We start from the raw sequence: 19,569 nt of genomic DNA, 5'->3' as shown, positions 1-19,569 counted from the left end.
GGCGACTTTGAGGTAGATCGAGAAAGAGGCGGTATATTGCGTGGAAGAGAATTGGATCAAAATGGGAAAGATTGAGGTCTGGAGGCGAATGAGGAAGGACCACATCCAGTGGAAAGCTTTGTGGAAAAGGATAAATTTTCCCCACATTAAACACAGTGACGATGATAGACAGCAGTGTATAATACGGGTTTCAGCACGGATTGAGAGTCCCACTTTTTTTACCTTCGCAAAAGCAAACCACATTGTCAAACGTTGTTAAAAATTAAATGGGAAGCCTGACAGAGATGTTATAGAAAAAGGGTGAATGCAGGATTAATGGAGGACTGAACGCGGTTGGCGTTAGTAAAAAAATGTCCAAAGAAGCGAAGCTAGCAGTCCACAATGGAGTACTGGTACCGAATGAAGTGAGGCATGGAACTGGCAGAGGAAAGATGAAAGTAGACTGAATGCTGTAGAAATGATATCCCTGAGGCGTATGTGTATGATCGTGTGATAACTGTGAAGATCCGCAAAGAATGCAATGCTGATGTAAGCGTAATGAGTAAGATTAAGAAAGGAACGCTCACGTTTGGGCATGTAGAGCGAATAAACGAATAAAGGAGTGTAAGGAGAATATATGAAGCAAATGTGAATGATAGAAGAAGTCGGAGACGTCATGAGCCTGAGAAAGACATGGCACCATCAAATGAACCAGATACATGAGTTGTGCCATGGCAAGAGTCAGAATATCAGAAGAGTATGTATGAGACGAACTACGCATGTGAATGAGAGTCCTTCCTCTCTGCCTACCCCTGCTGGGAAACTGCGTGATAGTTAGTTAGTTTTTAAAAATCACTTCAATTCTAAAACATTTGCGTAGAGTAACATTTTTTCAAACTCAATGGATCAATTCAAAAGGTTGTGTGTCACGAAATTGCGACTCCACTGTATAAGTCAACATTTGAAGGTGTTGATGGGATAAGCCCTTTGCAACACACTCGAAGGACCATTCCCAAAACTATAAAAAAAGCTACTATATTAAAACTATTAATTACTACAGATTGACTAAACTCGATGGACAGTATTCCTTAATATATTAAATCTGGGCTTTTGAACATAAGATGAGGCCAGATTGAAATATAGGAGAAAGGGACTCACGCACATCACATAATATTGTTTAAGGCCTGTTGCACCATTGTCTCGTGTGAACTGTCGAGGATTTATACATTGTGCAAATACGAAGTGTTGCTTGCAATTGCGTTAACCGTGTTTAGTGACCAGATCCCACTATCTAAGTTCTTTTTCAACCATCGTTTCTCCCATCTCCTCGGTTCTTTGCCTTCCTTTGTAAGATGCACTAGTTCCTCTAGTTCCGAGCAGTTGAGGCTCTTATGTTGTATATATATATTTTCAATATATAAAACCAACCAATTATTCAATTTTAAATAGTTTTGATGTACCAAATGTACAACAAATATATGCTAGAAATATACTATTTAAACTATCCACAAATAATGAATCCTCTACAATACCGCGTATTCATCAAACTAAGTCAAATTACAATGACATAAAAATATTCCAGGTCATAAAACCACATTCGGACAAAGAAATTATATTTATTTTGCGACGAAACTCCACAACATCCTTCCCCCTGATATAAAGCTAATAGAAAATTCGAATGATTACAAATCAAGAATAAAAATCTGGCTGAAAGAGAATAATGAAAAAACTCTGAACAAAATATTAAAAACTACATAGAAAACTAATAAAACAGAAATGATTAACTTTAGTTCACCTCATCACAGATCACCCTAGTGAGGAGGACTAAGAAATACAATTTACTATACATATATTTAATATCATATTTTGTGTGTATAATGATTAAAAAGTTGCTAGAATAAATAATAATAAAAATTGTTGGAACCCTCTGATTGAAAACCTCTTCAAGAAACGAATGACTATAAATTCCGATGTAATTCTTCCAGGCCGCCAACTCGATGCCGTCATTTGTACGGACCTTAAATCAATAATACGGACATCTCCATTTTGGTCTTCAGCGCCAATGAAAAAACAATTATTTGCCTCGTTCGAGTTACATTACATTACATACATAGAGAGACGAAAACAAAAATTATATAACAAAAACACTAACTGGTTTCAGACGGGTTAAAAAAATGTGGCGAAGCTTAATGCAAAATCACTATTTTTATTAATCTTTATAACGAATTGGTGTACACTATGAATACCAAAAAATTAAAAGAATTTCGAAAGTTTTCCTCTCGTTTCGCTTGAGTAGAATACAAATAAAAAATAAATTACTCAAAAAAATATAAATATACTAAAAACGCTTTTTTCGGGAACCTACAATGCTAAACCTGGCTAACCTTACGAGACACATCAAAATAATTTAGTACGGATTTATATGTATTTCAAAAAGGCCTACAGAAAAGTACGCGATGGCATATATCTTGGATGCCTTCATACACGTCAGGTAGTAATAATATATTTATTACATGGTGTTCATTTACATTTTTAGACCAAAATTTCATTAGCATTTTTACTACAAATAATTTCAGGAATCACCGGTTAAAGTAAGTCAAGTGCGTCCTGTATATATGAGATCGACAAATATGACGTAGAATAATTAGTATTTTTTGATGATAATCTAATGTTTAAAAGACAAGGTTTTTTATGCATAGCACAAAGGATAACAAATTATTATAAGCAATAATTAGCCGCCTGAAATATCCATACAAATTGAAATAAATATATAAATGCCGATGACCGCGACGGGTTCAATTCTCATCGGCGGCATTTATTTTTACTCGGGAGATATTTTCAATTTGTATGGATATTTCAGGATACAAATTATTGCTTATAATAATTTGTTAGAATAATTAGGTCCCAATGTCTGAGGTTGGTTGAGACGTTTTCCTGGTAAGATAGAAATCAATTCCCAGTTCAGATCGTTACCTTATTATTTTTTCTGTGCCCTGTTCTGTTTCGTGTTTCGTTTATATTTATTTGTTTTTATCTTCTTCTTTAATAATGCAGGGAGCGGCGCGGAAACAACCTTATTTAACAAAAAATCATACAAGTTGGAGAAGCAGTAAACTAAAACTTAAAATTAAAAATAGTGGATAGGATAGACCTCTCTGGGAATTCTCGCATAGATTTTGCTCTGCAGGTAAAGTGATAATGAATTACAGTCATCTGTGCATTAATCAGCTGGATTCATCCGAATTATATTGTTTGACAAAAGAGGGCACCACTATTCCTGTTTGGTCGATTTAAGACTACAGGATTAAAATATTTTTGTCACAATAATGTGGCAGTACTTTTGGAATTACAATGTGCTAATTCAATATTATTCCAAATTCTACTCTCTTGAGAGCTGGTCGTGACAGATTATAATTTCATGGTGCGAATGCAAGTGTTATTGTGCCGATTGCCGTCCGCTGCCGAATTTTAAGATTAAGGAATCGATTCTAAACTCAATGCGAGTGATATTTTCGGTGAGTCTTCTGTTTTTATGTATTTGGTGGCTGGATTATAATTTGTTACCTTTCCTGCAGAGTAAATTTTGTAATCAACCTTTTTTTTCATAGGGAATTAATTATTCCCTGATGGTCTGTGTGGCTTACAAGCCAGAACATCACCACAAGTAAAAGTATTAGAGATATAATTTAAATTATTTTTTTCCTTTATATAGAAGTAGATTTAAAGTTGTGTTTATATTATTTAATACTTTTGTTTTATGGTTTTTTTAACAAGGAGTATCTCGCGCCGCACCCTGTATTGATGAGTATAAACATAATTATTTCCGACAAAATTAAACATTATTTAATTTGCTTTGCTTTTATTATGTAATAAATAAATAAGTTACAATCATAGCCGATACTCAATGCATACAAAATAAATAAGAATCAATAAATTACTATCGGCAAGGTATTTTTTTCGACAAATTAACCGATGATCGGTAAAGGCTTGGTTCCCAGATTACCCAAACCAAACAGAGGCATGAAGTTGGTCCTCAGGTAATAGGTTCCCCGGACTTCGGGGCTAGTGGCATAAGCCATGGGAGACTTCTCGTTATTCTTGCATTTTTTGGCCTGGAAGTCTTCTCCAGACTCGCACTTGATTCCGATGAAACCGTTAGGCCTATTCACAGACTCCTCCCACAGCTGCCAAACCCTGTTATGGCTGCAAATGGATTCCAGACAACCAGGCTGACGAAGACCGCCGTTATTAGGGTAAAAATCAACGTGTCCAATGGTCTTGTTGATGCCGTAAACTCCGATATTCGTGTGGATGACATCAACGAAAGCGGCGTCTCCGCTGTCAAGCCTCATGTCAGGTTCAGACCCAAAGAAACAAGGTCCTGCGGGGTCCATTCCAGAGATCCTTGGCAGAAGTTTTCCAGGACTGATGGCCTTGAAAGCCTTTCCAGCGAAACCCCCGATGTGAGCTCCCAAGCTGTGTCCTACAAGATGGATGTTTTCAAGAGGGACGCCTTTTTGCACCAAATCGTACACTATGACTCCAAGAGCTTCTCCGATGTATTTCACCATGACAGAAGATCTGAGATACATCATCTGGATGAGTTTGGAAGCGTCAAGTGCCAGGATGTTGTAGTCTCCGTGCAGCTTGTAGGCTAGCGCGAAGGTTTGACCGGAGATGAGGTAAGGGTTGTCGGTGAAGCCGTGGAGGAACATCACGGTCTTCCTCTTGGGGTCGAAGTGCTTGGAGCGAAGCAGCGAGGCGGCTGCCGATGGGTACACGGGGTGGCTGTGCATGCCGAGGGTGCTGTACTCCACGATGCGCAGGTGGACGGTCTCGGCGGGGCTGGTCATGTTTCCAATAATGCTGGAGACGGACTGGCCTGAAAGAAATTAAATTGTTTCATCTGTGTTCTTCGCAAGTAAAAAGTAGCTTTGTTAGACTTCAGTCGATAAGTTTATTTACATTTGCTCCACACGGGAGGCCCTGAGGAAAAAATATACCTCGGGACCTATGTCATCTTTGGGGAGGCTATGGAAGGGTATTTTTAGGGGACGAAAGGAGAGAAAGTTCTGCCAGAAAAGCTTCGCAAATTTTGTGGAGCCAGATCTCAGGGTTCGAGAGTTTTTTAGTGCAACTCGTAAACAGCAATTTATACTTGTGGCGATGCACCACGTTGTGTAACATTTGGAAACGGGCCGCTAAGAATAACAAAAAATTTCTCTGTCATTTTGATTTACGCAAGAAAAAAAAAACATCGCAAATAAGTGTGTTTTATTTTATTATATGAAATTCAGGCACAAATATTTAAATGTTTTAAGATCATTTTCTAGAGAACTTAATTTGCCACATTATACAAAAAAATCCACAGCCAAAAATGGGTTGGTAAGTAGGAGATTTTGAACTAAAAAGATATTTTTATAGGCCTGATACTTTATTTTTTTTTGCCTTAAAAAAGACATAATATATCAAGACAATACTCTATTTTTTTAAAGGTGTTTGAAAGTGTTTCTTGCAATATTTAATTAAAGCGTCTAACATATGTCTAAGCGATCAAATTGTCAAATCAAAAGCACATGATGTTGCATTAGGTACTTCGCAATGATTCGCCTTCAAATTTGCGATTGAATAATGGACAAAAATTGAACAAGATATCAATTTCGCAATACATATTTAATTTGAAACACAGCGTTTCTAGTTTGATTTCGTTGTATGAGTGATAAAATAACAAGAGTTACTTACAAATTTTATCAATTTCGCCCCACAAACCTTCGTCCAACAAATCCAAAAAGCTGGAAGCCCGCACAGTCTGCAGGCCAACGAAGGAAATTACCAAAAAGAACGCCAAAAATCTCATCTTGAGAATTGGTCAGAACAACAGAGTAGAGAATTATTTGTTCTGCGTTGGAAGCACACTCGAGATACTACTAATCTCGAAATTAGACTGAATTATTACCATTTTCAAACCAGCTTTTATACTAACCCGAAAGATTAAATTATAGATTATTAATATTTAATATTAATTTATTCATATCTTATTTTAAGTCGTCATCAAAATGCAACAAATAATTTCGCTGACTTTGTGCAAATAGCAAAACACATGTGTACATTTTTTTACTACCTTTAAAACAGTTTTATGTATATTTTATTAGCTTCTTATCGGTTTGTGTCTTATGTAGAGCGGAAGAACAAAGCAAGGAGTGTTCGGGTTCTGTGCAAGCGCAATTGGAGCCGTTCGTTTCGGGCGCCGAATTGTTAAGGCGCCAAGGAGCCAAGGCGCTGATAATACCTAAAACAGCGCCCGTGAGCTGAGTGCATTGGATAACCAACACGCCTGCCATAAGTCAGCCCAAGTGGCTTACTACGTTTGGTGACCAGATGTGCCCGGGTTCATGGGGGTGAGGTTTGTCTAGATCTACCCACCGCGTGGCGGGCCGGATCGGGAGAGACTGGTTGATGGAGACCTTTTGACATCTCCTGCCGGACTCTCTCGACTTCCCCCAGATTCCTATCCACCCCTCATACCTATTACCTTCCCAGAACTTTCTTTCCCTAAAAAGATCCTCAGAGCCTCCTGTATGGAGCTAACGTAAAAAAAAGGCCAGCCCTGAGAATGTATGCATGTTTTTAATTTTAGTTTGTTGTATTTTTCTTTTTACTATTTGTTATGTTTAAAAATTATCTGTCATCTTAAATATGTACTACCTACATGTAAAAGCCTTCTGGGTGTTAAATAAATAAATTGGCAACATCAGTTTTCTTTCAAATCATTATAGATCACACTTCTATCGGTTTATTTATTTAGTTAATAAACCAAACATACGTATATTTGCTGCTCGTTCCAGACTAGTAGATACTGTCAGTATCGCCTTGGAAAAAGAAAACCATCGCTTGAAATGGTATTAGTTGTGTTTGGTGACCAGATCTGAACAGTCAGATACTTTCCAACCTTCCCCTTTTAGATCTCCCTCCCCTCCCCGCTCCCTTCAGTCTCACAAATAGGGATGCCATCATTCCACTGGCTCCGGCAGTTGGTACTCTTGTGCGGTACTCATATCAAAAAAGAATTAAATATATAAAGTATTTACTTTAATTTATAAAAATTTATAATTTTTTTCATTTTCCCTCTCGGTTTCGAACGTGTAATGTCTAAGGACGGGTTGTTTCGGAGAATTTGAACAATTCATCAAATTTCAACGTTCATTTTCGGGTTCTGTGAAAGACCTATTCAAGTTCTGTTATTATATTATTGTAGGCTAGTTGCTTGACAAAACTGAAATAAAAACAGAACTTCAAAAAATCTTTCACAGAACTTGAAAATGAACATTGAAATTTGATGAATTGTTCAAATTCTCCAAAACAACCCGTCCTATGACTTGGAGCAAGAAAGTTCTTTGTTCACAAAATAATTATATATACAGATAATAACTATGGTAAATATGACTGGCAATCCAAAGGTTGCAGGTTCAAATCCCGGCATGCGCAAAAATTTTATTTGATTCATTTGTGTTATTTCACAATTTAATCATTAATAATAATTTATGGTATATTTGTGGCACATTATCCAGATTAGAAGACACTCTCAATATCACCCTATTCTAAAACCACCATTTAAAATTGAAACGTTGCTTGAAATGGCTTTAGCCGTGGTTGGTGAACAGATCTGAGTAGCCAGGTACTTTCTCTTCCCTATCTCCTTCCCTTTTTACTACCTCACAACATATCCCAATTAGGAAATCCATACTCATTGGCTCCAGGTGGTTGGGAACTCTTGCGAAGTATTCACCTAGTATGAAGATCTACGAAACGTGCAAATCTTTAATCTGCGATCATTGAACTGATCGGGTTAATGAACTATACTGCAACTGCAATGCAATTATATTATTTTTATGCTAATATAGTTGATAATAAATTGTGTTTATTAAAATCTAAACAGAATCATAACATGTACCGGTTATTGACCTAATCTTTCTATGAAGAAAATGCTAGGTGGACAAAATACATTAAATGCCAAACATCATCTCATTTTATCATAAACATTGTACCTCGCAATGCTTCGCTATGGCTAATGTCTTTCTCAGGCATCTCTGACTTCTTCCACCATTCACTACTGTATACCACAATGATAGTGTTAAAACTACATTACATGGACTTAAATTCGACTCTGTATCTCGTTCCGATGCAGAGATATTGCGTTAAGTATTCCACGGGTGTCCCCGCTTTCTTCTACCATTTAAACCACTCTCTGAACACTCCTGGCACTAATAAGAACATACTTTGAAATTTTCAGCGATAATGGTCAACTATGTACTCTGCGAGTACAAACATTCACGCAGACAAAATTTTTATATAAAGGGTTTTCCAAAAAGAGGTGTTATTTTGATATTCAAAGAAAAATGCCATTTTTTAATATAAATGATCGAATGTTTATTTCCAAAGATATTAGAAGAACGAGATATGCTATGTTGGCCGCCGGACCGTAGGCGGAGTACTACCTAATTAGGGTACTTTGAATACTATCGGGACGTGTACGCACAGAAATCTGTTCCATGTATTAGTGCGGATACCTTAGCGCAGGGGTGCTCAAACGATCGACCGGTCGATCGCGAGTGCTTTTTGAGTTGATCTCGAGAAAAATTTCCCATTTTTCATGCCTTCTTTTTTATTTTTTATTTGTAGCTTGTAGCGGACTGAGTTACTGAACGGAGTGTTCTGGAACATTGCAGATAATATCAGATATACATCTCATAGCCACAGCATCTGACACAAAATTCTGGTATTTTATATCTGAAGATAAATATCCGAATCTAAGGCATATCGCCCTTCAGTTGACGGCAATGTTTGGGTCAACTTACTTGTGCGAGTCTGCATTTTCTGAAATGAAGATAATTATGTCAAAATATCGCAATCGACTAACTGACGAACATATGTCATCGTGCTTGCGATTAGCACTCGATAATTACGTACCATCGTATGAAAAGTATGCTGAGGACATGCAGTGCCAAGCTTCAACATCCAAAGTCATTATTTAGTTGAGTTTAGAAACTAGAACTCGTTTATTTTTTGTAAGAACCAGTAAGCTTGCAATTTTGAATAAATATAAGTTTTTTTATTGACTTTTTAGTGCGGACCTCCACCTACCTTGACTAAAAAAAATGCATATTGCGAACTAATTTCTGTCGTTCCTCCAAATTCTATGTGGATTCGTGGCCATGCATTTGTGCAACGTCCCTATATATACACTTATACCTGCGCCACGATACACCCTACCTACATAGGCGACAATCCTGCATCACACATACTTGCAGCCTCTCAGAGTCGATCGATCGGAATCTAATAATATTGAGGTAGATCGCCAGCAGTTCAAGTTTGAGCACCCCTGCCTTAGCGTAAGCAAAGGTGTGCAGTAGTATTGGTGAACAAAACCGGCGACACTGGGCAAAACAATTCCACACAGTATGAACTGCTCATAGCACATCTCGTTCTTCTAATATCTTTGTTTATTTCATTATAAAGAGGAAGGTGTGAAAAAATAACATCAGTCAAATGACCACCACGACCACGCCTACAGGACCATATCCTTTTCATGAAATTTTCCATAACCAAATCGCAGAGTGGCTGCCTTATGTCCTCGATAGCCTCACGAATTCCATCCTTGAGGTCTTGAATCGACGCTGGGCTGTTGGCGTAGACCTTCTCTTTCACGTGGCCCCAAAGGAAGAAGTCGCAAGGTGTTAAATCACAAGATCTCGGTGGCCAATTGTGATCACCTCTTCGAGAGATAACACGGTCCAGAAACTTTTCCCGTAAAAGATCAATGGTTTCGTTGCTTGTGTGGCACGTATCGCCGTCTTGTTGAAAGTCAACGTTGTCCAGATCAATACCATCCAATTCCAGCCATAAAAAATCATTTTATGGCCGGAATTAAATACACGTAACACCTCTTATTGGAAAACCCTATATTATAAGATAATATATTTCACCATATTCCTTACAGCTGTAAAGCAATATTTCAAGTCACCAACTGCCCAGAACAAAGTGTTGAGGGCTGGCCCTCTGGTCCGCTCCAGGTGCTGACATGCCAAGGAACCAAGGAATCAAGCATCTAAAGCATTGATAATTAAATACCTAGCACCTTATACCTTGAGGTTTTCAACTATAGTTGAGGCAGAGGGGAGAGATTTGTCAGTACCATGCTATTCAGATAAGCTCACTATACATAGTTCAAGCATTGTATCGATTCCATAGATTTTATTTATTTATTTATAAAGCGGAGACGGTACGCAGATAGCTCCCGTGAGTCCTTGGGCCATGGACCCATTGTGCTATGTCCCACTTTATCAGTATCTTATCAGTTGATTTAACAGTAACCCAGGCCCTTTGTTTAAGTTCACTGAGGTTGTCATTGGATATTTGACTATGTCGATTCTGGTTCCATAAGGGCGAGGCATTGGCACTATTCACAATTCATGCATCTTTGGCGTTTTCCACTCCAAACAACTGCATGTTACCCATTACTATTCCATAGGTATGGAAACAAGATTCCTTCTTTTGATTTCACCTACACACCGATCGCACAACATTTATTAGCTCTGCTGTTTTGATAGTCCGTGCAGTTTAGTGGTAGCTCAGCAACAGTATACCTCTATTTATTTTCATTGTCTACCATTGATTCTGAAAGAAAGTCTCACAAGGATGATACCAAAAGTATATACCTCTCTAAAACTGGGATCCCACCTCATTTATTCTGATCAATTTCACAGAATCTATAAAATAGATTTTATAGACTTTTATCAGATAGAAACCCCATAGTTGAATCAACTTCAACTTTCGTTAAATGAAATAGACCATAGAACAAATAAGGTGGGATGACCTCAGCATAATTTGACGAATTCAATTCCATTTATGCATTCAGGTGACAATGCACATTTCACTCTTGTCGAATGTTGATTTTGGTTGTAAATTGTCCTGCTACCTGTTATAAAACTACTTTCTCTTGCAACATATCTAGGCAGTCAACGGAGACCTTTTTACACATTAGTGTAACATTACTGGTTTGCTCTCGTCGCAGTACAAATCCCACAGTAGCTAAGTTCTCCATCAATGTAGAAGTGAAATTTTCCAACAATAATGATGCAAGCAGGAGGAATTCAAATTCTGTCAGGATATTTGTTGTAACCTTGAGGTGATTTTGCAAAAAAGAATATATATTTACACAAAGGTGGTCGTTGGCCCAGTAGGTAAGTAGTTTGGCTAACAGGGTACGTTCGATACTTACAGCAGTAACAAAAATAAGCGGACAACTCTATTACATTGCGCCAATTAATGATTCAATCACCTGAAGGAAGCTTTAAAAATTTGTAATAATTGTAAGTGCATAGTAATAATCGTAGGTTGTAGCCATTTTGTGTTTTTAAATTCCTTCCAAGTTTCTGACCTCGACAAAAAGGTAGATAATTCAGAGAACGTGAACTGTTGTGAGTTTTCCATTACGCAAACATTAAGGCGATGCCATACGTAGTAATGCAAAATCATGTATTTTTGGTTTGAATATTTGGTCGCCTAGAAATGTTTCAGATGCTTTAATTAAATACTGCGAGTAGAATACATCTTGGCCTTTGAAATAATCGAGTATTTTTATAAGCCCAGAAAAAAATAATGTAAAGGCCTATGAAAACTGCTTTAAAGTTCAAAATCTCCTAATTACGAACCCATTTTCGGTTATGATTTTATTGTATAATGTGGAAAATTAAGTTTTTTATAAAATGATTGAAAAAAAATTGAATATTTATGCCTGAACATCCACAAAATAAAATAAAAGGCACTTTTTGGCCATGTTTTTTTCTTGCATAAATCAAAACAGGCGGATGGTGTTAAGCGGGAATTTAAACCTCATCGCCATCTACGTAAAGGTTGTTATTGATAGCGGCTCAATTTAAAATATTACACGACGTAGTGCATCGCCTTAATCGAGAATGATCCATTTTAATTTTCATTGCATTATGTTTAATGAAAAGGTGTGTATTATAAACTGGGAAAGTAAATTCAAAACTCCATAACGAGATTAATGGTGGTGTGGATATAAAAATATAACAATCAGTCTGGATTCATGACAGAAAATAAAACGAATGTGTGGTGATAAGAAGCTTTATTTATTGGTAAAACACAAAAAGCAGTACATGACTATTTAAAAGGTGTTCAGATAATCTAAATAAGCATGCACGAATTTGTGTCACAAACTATATCAATACGTGGTTAGGGGCATGTTAATAGTGTAAATGTATTATTGAAGTAAGATAAATAGACCTGCATCAACTGTAAAGCGCCCCTGAGGTGATATCTCACAAAAGCGGCGCTATACAAATTGTCCAATAAATAAATAAATTTGAGTTTGAGATATTTATTAGGGAGTTAAAATAGATAGCAAATAAGGGGTATCGTCACAAACTATGAATGTGTGGAAGATTTCAGGGTTGCGAACAAACAGTATTACACGGAGAATAAATTTGTTAACTTTTAGGAACAGCTCATTTGGTCTCAGAGATCGTTGTCTCCATTACTGTCATAGTGAGAAATATGATTAAACGGTGTTAGGAAGAGAAAACACTACACTTTATATTCAAATCTAAATAGTAACTACAGAAGAATTAAAATGAGCACCTCTATTAATCCCAAAGTTCTGACCGCAATTTAAGAAAATTTTTGAAACTTACTGAATATTTTGTAAATTAATTTTTATTAACGACCAAGACAGGAGGTAACAGTAATGTTTATAATACATTTGTTAAACAATATTTTTTTCTTTATCGGTAATTTTAGCTGTGTTTAGATGAAAAAGACATTTAGATGGCATCAAAAATTTTAATATTTCAAAAATGATGTTTATTTCTAATAATAAAATTTGAAAGCTTACTTTATCACCTTTCAAATTCAGAAAAATTCTTTTTTTATAGATTTTATTGCACAGCAGAAATACACACAAATTCTCCGACCTTCTGACAGCGTCCATAAGAATGATCAATTTGCCAGAGATCTGAGGGGTTAAAGTTCATTTTTCTGATTATGATTATCATACTAAAAATATGTAATTTTAATATGTTCATTCATAATTATCAATTTCAAAATCTAAAACCGCACAATCCGAGACAGCTAACTGATTACAACGTCATTATGACATAGAAAACGCCAATGTCTTGTAAAACGGCATCACCAGCGTCATCAAAATAAATAAAAATGAACATAATGGCACATTTTAAATCGTGAATAGAGAATTTATTCACCAACATAAAAATACCTTTAGTATTTTTCTTTTTCCACATTCAGATTTGGTTAAGCTAAGAACCCTTTGAAATGGTTAATGAAGAGGGCAGGGGAAGGAGATAGGGATCAATTCAGTAAGAATTTATAGCATAAATATTATTTTGTAGCTCTGTGAAAGCAGAATCATTACTTTAGTGCAAAATAATATTTAAAATGTTATTTTGTAACAGAAATAAATATTCATGAAAAAAAAGTACTTACCACCAAGTTATGACCCAGAGTGAACTTTCTACGTGAATTTAAAACTTTTGTACTTAAGGAAATGCCCGGTGGAATTCACTCCCTGAAAAGATGTAAATTTGTGCTCAGTTTAAAATATTTATGATGGGAATGTTCGACCAGTAAGGTGCATGTCAAAACCTAACTTAATCCACAATAGTCAGAACACAAATGCATCAATTTACAAAATTACTCCAGTTATGATGCTTGTCACCGTGTAAAATCTTGTGCCTATAAGCGTAAAAAGCAAAACATAGCAGATTTTTCAAGCAACATTTCCGTTCACAAGTAGAGCTCTTTCCTTGGCGCAATTAAGAGATCCCTGTCCATTTGAAAAGGAAGTTAGTTATCTCAATCTGTTTAACGGCCAGCACTCAAAAATACACACTTTGTAGTCTGTTAAAGCAAAAAAATACTACAAATAATCACTGATCTATGAATTCTATACGGGTTTTAAGTTCTATATGAAATTAGTACTGGAATTTTAGGTAAAATGTTTTCACTGGTTCTTAACTGCCCCTTTTACAGACATTTTGGTATGTATTTCATAGAATTTGATTACATTTTGGGGATATTTGTCCCTTGAAACCTTATACAATCTCCTTTGAAATCATTTGAAGCATTGCTTGAGTTAGCAGGCTACAAAGTGTTTTTGTTCAGACAATTTTTTGAGTGTTGAACCTTAAAAGCTGCACATATATTTGCAAACTGAAGCGCTAGTCTGGCTACAAATTTTTGGGAAAGAAACGAAGCAAACTGCAAGCGGCGTTTCGCACCGTTTGTGGTTGCTTCGTTTCTTTCCCGTAATCCATGGCTCAGTTCACAAATGTATACGCAGCATAACGTATAATATAGTACAACTCAATAGACAAATCCTTCATCTCTGGAAAGCCCTATTTACCAAAGAAGTCATTTAAATAGTACGCAAATAATTAAAAAACTTCTAAATTGTTTCATTAATTATTTAAGTATTTATCAAAGACACTTGTTGTTGAAAATATGTCGGAAATCTACAGAAAATGTTGCACATAAAAATTCATCTGTTCAAATTGTTATATTAGGACAGTTTTTCTATGTGAATTTGAAGTCTTGATTGAAGCGATGACCGATCTGTCTAAATTTTAAACTTTTACAATCATTTGCATGCTTTATAGAAAAGTTGTGAAAAAATATTAGAGCAGAATACAGGTGATAATAAAAATAATTTCATCTAATTTAAGTAAATGGAGCACATGATATATTAGATAAAAATAATAGAAATATTTGCACAAGAAAACCGTAGTAGACGTGTCGATAGTGTTGTATTGTGATATAGGATACAAATAATACGTGAATTAACATATCGTTGGCTTAATTTGTAGACTGCGTAACCCCGCTTTTCTCTAAAATAAGATTTTAATGCTATTTGGTGTTGAAATTAGTCAGGTTTCAAATAATAAAACTACATTCATAAAAAAAATTCACTTTGCTTTTCAACACAAACTAGTAAAAAGTCCATGGTGCTATTTAATATACAGTGTCCGGAAACTCGTAGTACAAGCGGGAAACTGGAGAATCTACACCACATGGGGAACCCAAAAAAACATAAGGTTTTTTGATTTGAGCATTTTCAAAAAAAAAAAAAAAAACAAAAAAAAAATATTTTTCGGCTATTTTAGGGTTAAAGTTTTTTCTGGTGTTTAGGGTTGAATAACAGATGTTTTAACCCTGCAGAGCAGAAATATTTTATGATTACACCGGGTGAAATGAAGGGTGATTTCAAAATAATGCCTCAAATCCGAGTTTCTTCATTTGTTTTACTTTCAAATAGTTTCAATTAGTTGGGTAATTTGATCTTCAGTAATAATTTATAAGAATTTGATTAAAAAAAAAAAAAAAAAATCAACTTGAAACTCGATTTACTCGATAACGAAAGCTCAAATAAAAAAAAAAAAATATACTACAAAATCGACTCCAAATGTGATAGATTAGAAATAGATTCACCAGTTTCCCGCTTGTACTACGAGTTTCCGGACACCCTGTATATATATTTTTTTAAATAGAAAGCCTTAAATTACAAATCATTAATGATTAAAAATAAATAGGGAAAAATATTGCATGTTCTGAACATAAATAAAAATAATAACCTGTCTTTCATTGACAAATGTTAGTTAAGAATTCTACAAATTAAGCCAACAATGTGCGCTATTACCTATTAACCTCTTGTTCGCCAGCATATGCTTGAGGATATTATTTAAAAAATCATTTCTCTGAATAATAAGTAGCTAATCTGGGGAAACTAATTAGAATACTATTTTCATAAATACATTATCTGACAGTATAATTTCCGAAAACATCATTTTGCAAAAAAAAAAAAACGCAAGTTATTACAGGGAACGGCTTGAAAAACCTTTAAAATACCCAACCAAAATGAAAAATTATTGTTTTAATCAAAAGGTACATAAAATATCTAGTACAGATGCATGCTACTTTATTTATTTTGTGTGTTAATTAACCCATTAAAAATTTAAATTTTTCATGATTTAAGAGACAACTTTGGCAATTATTTGTTACTTATTGATAATTTGTAAAAAAAAAATTGCTCTAATTACTTTACGAATATGAGGTGATATCTCACAAAAGCGGCGCTATACAAACTGTCCAATAAATAAAATTTTAAAAAACATTTTGATGGGCATAAATTTAAATAAAAAATTACCCTATTTACTTTGGAACACACATTTAGCACGTACAAATTAAAATTTCTATTAAAAAAAATGCTTTTTTACACTGTTTTATTCTATTTTTCATTATATTCAAACAGTAGGAAGGGGGGTAGATTATTTTCAAAACTACAATTTACTTACAAAAAAAAAACGCCAAAGATGCCTCAAAAATCAAGCAAAATTGAATTCTTTAATAATAAAACACAAATATATAAAATAGCATATATCTGTACCAGATATTTGCTATACCTTTTGATTAAAAAAAAATATTTTTCAGCTTGGTATTTTGGCCTTGGATCCAAATTTAAGGTTTGAATGAAAAGCATCCTTTCCTCAGCTGGAGCACAGCGAAAATTTATCGTTGGCGATCAAGAAGTTGTGACAGAAGATCAAACACCCAGGTTTGGGTAATTTCTCGATTGATCTCAAAATAGACGCAGAATTTTTTGTGGAAGTAAGTATGTAATTACTTCTAATGCATAATCAAAATTACCAAATTTAGGCATGAATTTATCTGTTTTAAAACCATATAACGTTTGAAAGTCAGCTAGCATAAGAGATACTACTACTGAGATACTGTAGAAACGCATTGACAACATTGCATCACTAAGCAGAGTTCATCGACCACTGTATGCAAGCCCCTAGCATCAAAAAATAATGTATGATCGTTCTCCGACTTAAAGCAACAAATGTTGTATAATAATTTTCGTTCTAAATCCTAATTTGGAATTATTTAACAAAACGAAATTTACCGAGGGCATTAGTTCCATTAAAAATCAAATAAATTTACCAAGGAAGGGTTGTTTCAGAGAATTTGAACTGTTCATCAAACTTCACAGTTAATTTTCAAGGACTGTGAAAGTTTTATTATTTCAATTCTGTGAAGCAACTGGCCCGTGTTGATATGATAACAGAACTTCAATAGGAATTTCACAGAACTTGGAAATTAACTTCGAAATTTGACAAATTGTTAAAATTTTCTAAAACAACCAGTCTTTAGAGATGCACCACCAGTGTTAAAATGTGCAGAAAGTTACCAACAGTTGAATGCCAAATATCATTTATTATCCAGAAGTCATCACAACTGCCAAGGTTTATCAAATATCATCGATCAAATCTCTAAATTGGGGCACATTCTGAAACTTCATGATGTTCTTCGAATGCCGGTAATACAGTTTTAAAAATATGACATTTTTGCACCTCCTGAAAATCTTGCCAATAAAAAAGCAAGTTTTTGTTAGTAAAATGAATAATGACATATTTCAGATGTTTGCGGGCTACCTTTTGCCAGTAAGGCTTTATACCTGTGGTACCTGTTGTGTTGAATCAATCCATCCATCCTTCTAAACAGGGCTGCAATCGTTGCCACTTTCTCATGGGGTTTTCACCTCCCAATGTACCTTGTATTCATTTCAGAATAGCAAACACTTACAATGAATGCATACCAAATTATTTTTCTCCAATTGAAAATTCTCATAGCCCCACATAAACAATTTCTTTGAAAAAGTAGCAACGACTTGTGGTAATTTAAAGTAAAAATATTAAATTCAAACTAAGCGCATCGTTCCACTAGGTCGTATCGCTACCGAATCGACGAAAACCAGAGACACTGCGCAGAAATGTCCAACAATTGATGTGCCGCAAACCATAGTGAACTGCGCAGGTTTTCCAGTTTTTGTCGATTCAGTACCGATACTGACCCAGTGAGACAACGGGCTCAAGGAGAACTCTGAGGATTTTCAATCGAGGCGAAAGTAGAGTAGACAAGATGAGATTGAGGCCTTGTGGTAAAGTTCTGCATTAAAAAAGTATTGATCTGGTTTTAAGTATACCATTTCAATATAAGTTACTTCAAACTAATGACTTTAATCCCTTAGGCACCTGTGCACAGCCAGTGAAAGATCAAAACACATACCCAACATTGGTAAGCAGTTGACAACTGATGAGTCAATTTAAAGGCAATTTCTACTAAATGATTTGCTTAACTTGTGTTCCCTCGCTCCTATAGAGTGGGTATCTTCAAAACTTAGGTGCACTCCCGTCCCTTATCCCAGTTGTTTTGCAGAAATTCAAATGCAACATTGTCAACAAATACCACTCAGCGCCATTTGATATGTCGACAGTTAAAAGGTTAGCACTAAATGCCGATTCTAAGTCTGCTTCATCTTTTGAACAAATTGTGATCAGCATAAGAGGACAACTATCATGTCGTTAAGCTTGTCATCTTGTTACAATCTGATAGAAAGCGGAAACCAAGAATCGATGTTTAATGGGGACCTTTCAAATGTCAAAAAACGAAAAAAAATAATAATAAAAAATAAAAATTTAAAAAAAAAAACAAAAAATTTAAAAAAAACAAAAAATTAAAAAAAAAAAAGGAAAAAACTAAAAAAAAAGAAACTAAAAAAAAAGAAACTAAAAAAAAAACTAAAAAAAAATAATTTTAAAATTTTAAAAAAATAAATAAAATAATTAAAAAATGGCGCTGAATGGCTATTTGATGACAAATGTTATATATCTGCTAAGCTGGGCTTTAAAACTCGCACAACATGCAAAAGATTGACAAAAAGCAGATTGACCCTCTGTATCCTTGTATGGATTACAATTGCCTATTTGTAAATCAAAATTCTATTTATTACCAAGAGGCGTCAAAACTCCTGTTGCTATGTGTGTTATTTGTAATTTTTATTTTGTGTGGTCATCAACTACTACTAATGAATTGTTTTAGTTTCTCCATTCTATATCAGTATATATCAGTACAAAACATTATAAATCAACCATCACCCTAAAATCCTTGAAGAGGAACGAATGCACTATCAACTCAACTACACATAAAATATGATTCGGATTATTTATCAAAGAGCATTCATAATATGATTTTCAATAAGATAATATGTATAGGAATATTCATCAATCGTTGCAGTACATTTATATATAATTATCATGTGTAACTTGTTAGCAGAGAACATACATAATTATTTATGATTTCAAATATATAATTATGATTTAGACACGGTTTATTATTAGCAGTCAAATGAAGCAATTTTCATTTTAAAAAAAATACAAAATAAAACACGATATCTGAAATTAAAATCATCAGCACTGATCAAGGGTCAATCCAAAATTGCATCTTGTGCTGAAAATAATCTGTCATGTTAATAAAATATGCATGTGTAAATTTCATAGATTGATAAACAGTCCGTCAATAAGTTAAAAATTCATCATATTCTAAGCATAAATCGGTTATAATGTTATTGGAATATCTCACTGCATTATGGTTTACGGACGCAGAAATGAATCATGTTTTTCTTCATTCGATTTTCTCAACTATAAGCATCAACTAATT

General features: G+C 34.8%; 1 protein-coding gene across 2 annotated transcripts; it reads right to left on the bottom strand.

Moving 5' to 3' along the window:
• Positions 1 to 3,836: 3,836 nt before the first annotated feature.
• LOC149410228 (pancreatic lipase-related protein 2-like) lies at positions 3,837 to 14,405 on the bottom strand. 2 transcript variants are annotated; one of them, XM_089648839.1, is made up of 2 exons: positions 13,501 to 14,405; positions 3,837 to 4,861 (listed from the first exon to the last, which is right to left on the bottom strand). In XM_089648839.1, exon 2 carries the CDS (start codon positions 4,830 to 4,832, stop codon positions 3,945 to 3,947), a length of 888 nt encoding a protein of 295 aa, XP_089504965.1. In that variant the 5' UTR covers positions 4,833 to 4,861; positions 13,501 to 14,405; the 3' UTR covers positions 3,837 to 3,944. The 2 variants fall into 2 exon arrangements, with proteins under 2 accessions (XP_089504965.1, XP_089504964.1); XM_089648838.1 differs by lacking the exon at positions 13,501 to 14,405 and adding an exon at positions 5,722 to 5,901.
• Positions 14,406 to 19,569: the final 5,164 nt, after the last annotated feature.

This window comes from Hesperophylax consimilis, chromosome 28 (genome assembly GCF_061612785.1).
Source record: "Hesperophylax consimilis isolate HC1 chromosome 28, BYU_Hcon_1.0, whole genome shotgun sequence".
Lineage (NCBI taxonomy): Eukaryota > Metazoa > Arthropoda > Insecta > Trichoptera > Limnephilidae > Hesperophylax > Hesperophylax consimilis.
The sequence above is the reverse complement of the archived record's forward strand: the minus strand, read 5'-3'. Positions and strand labels throughout refer to the sequence as shown.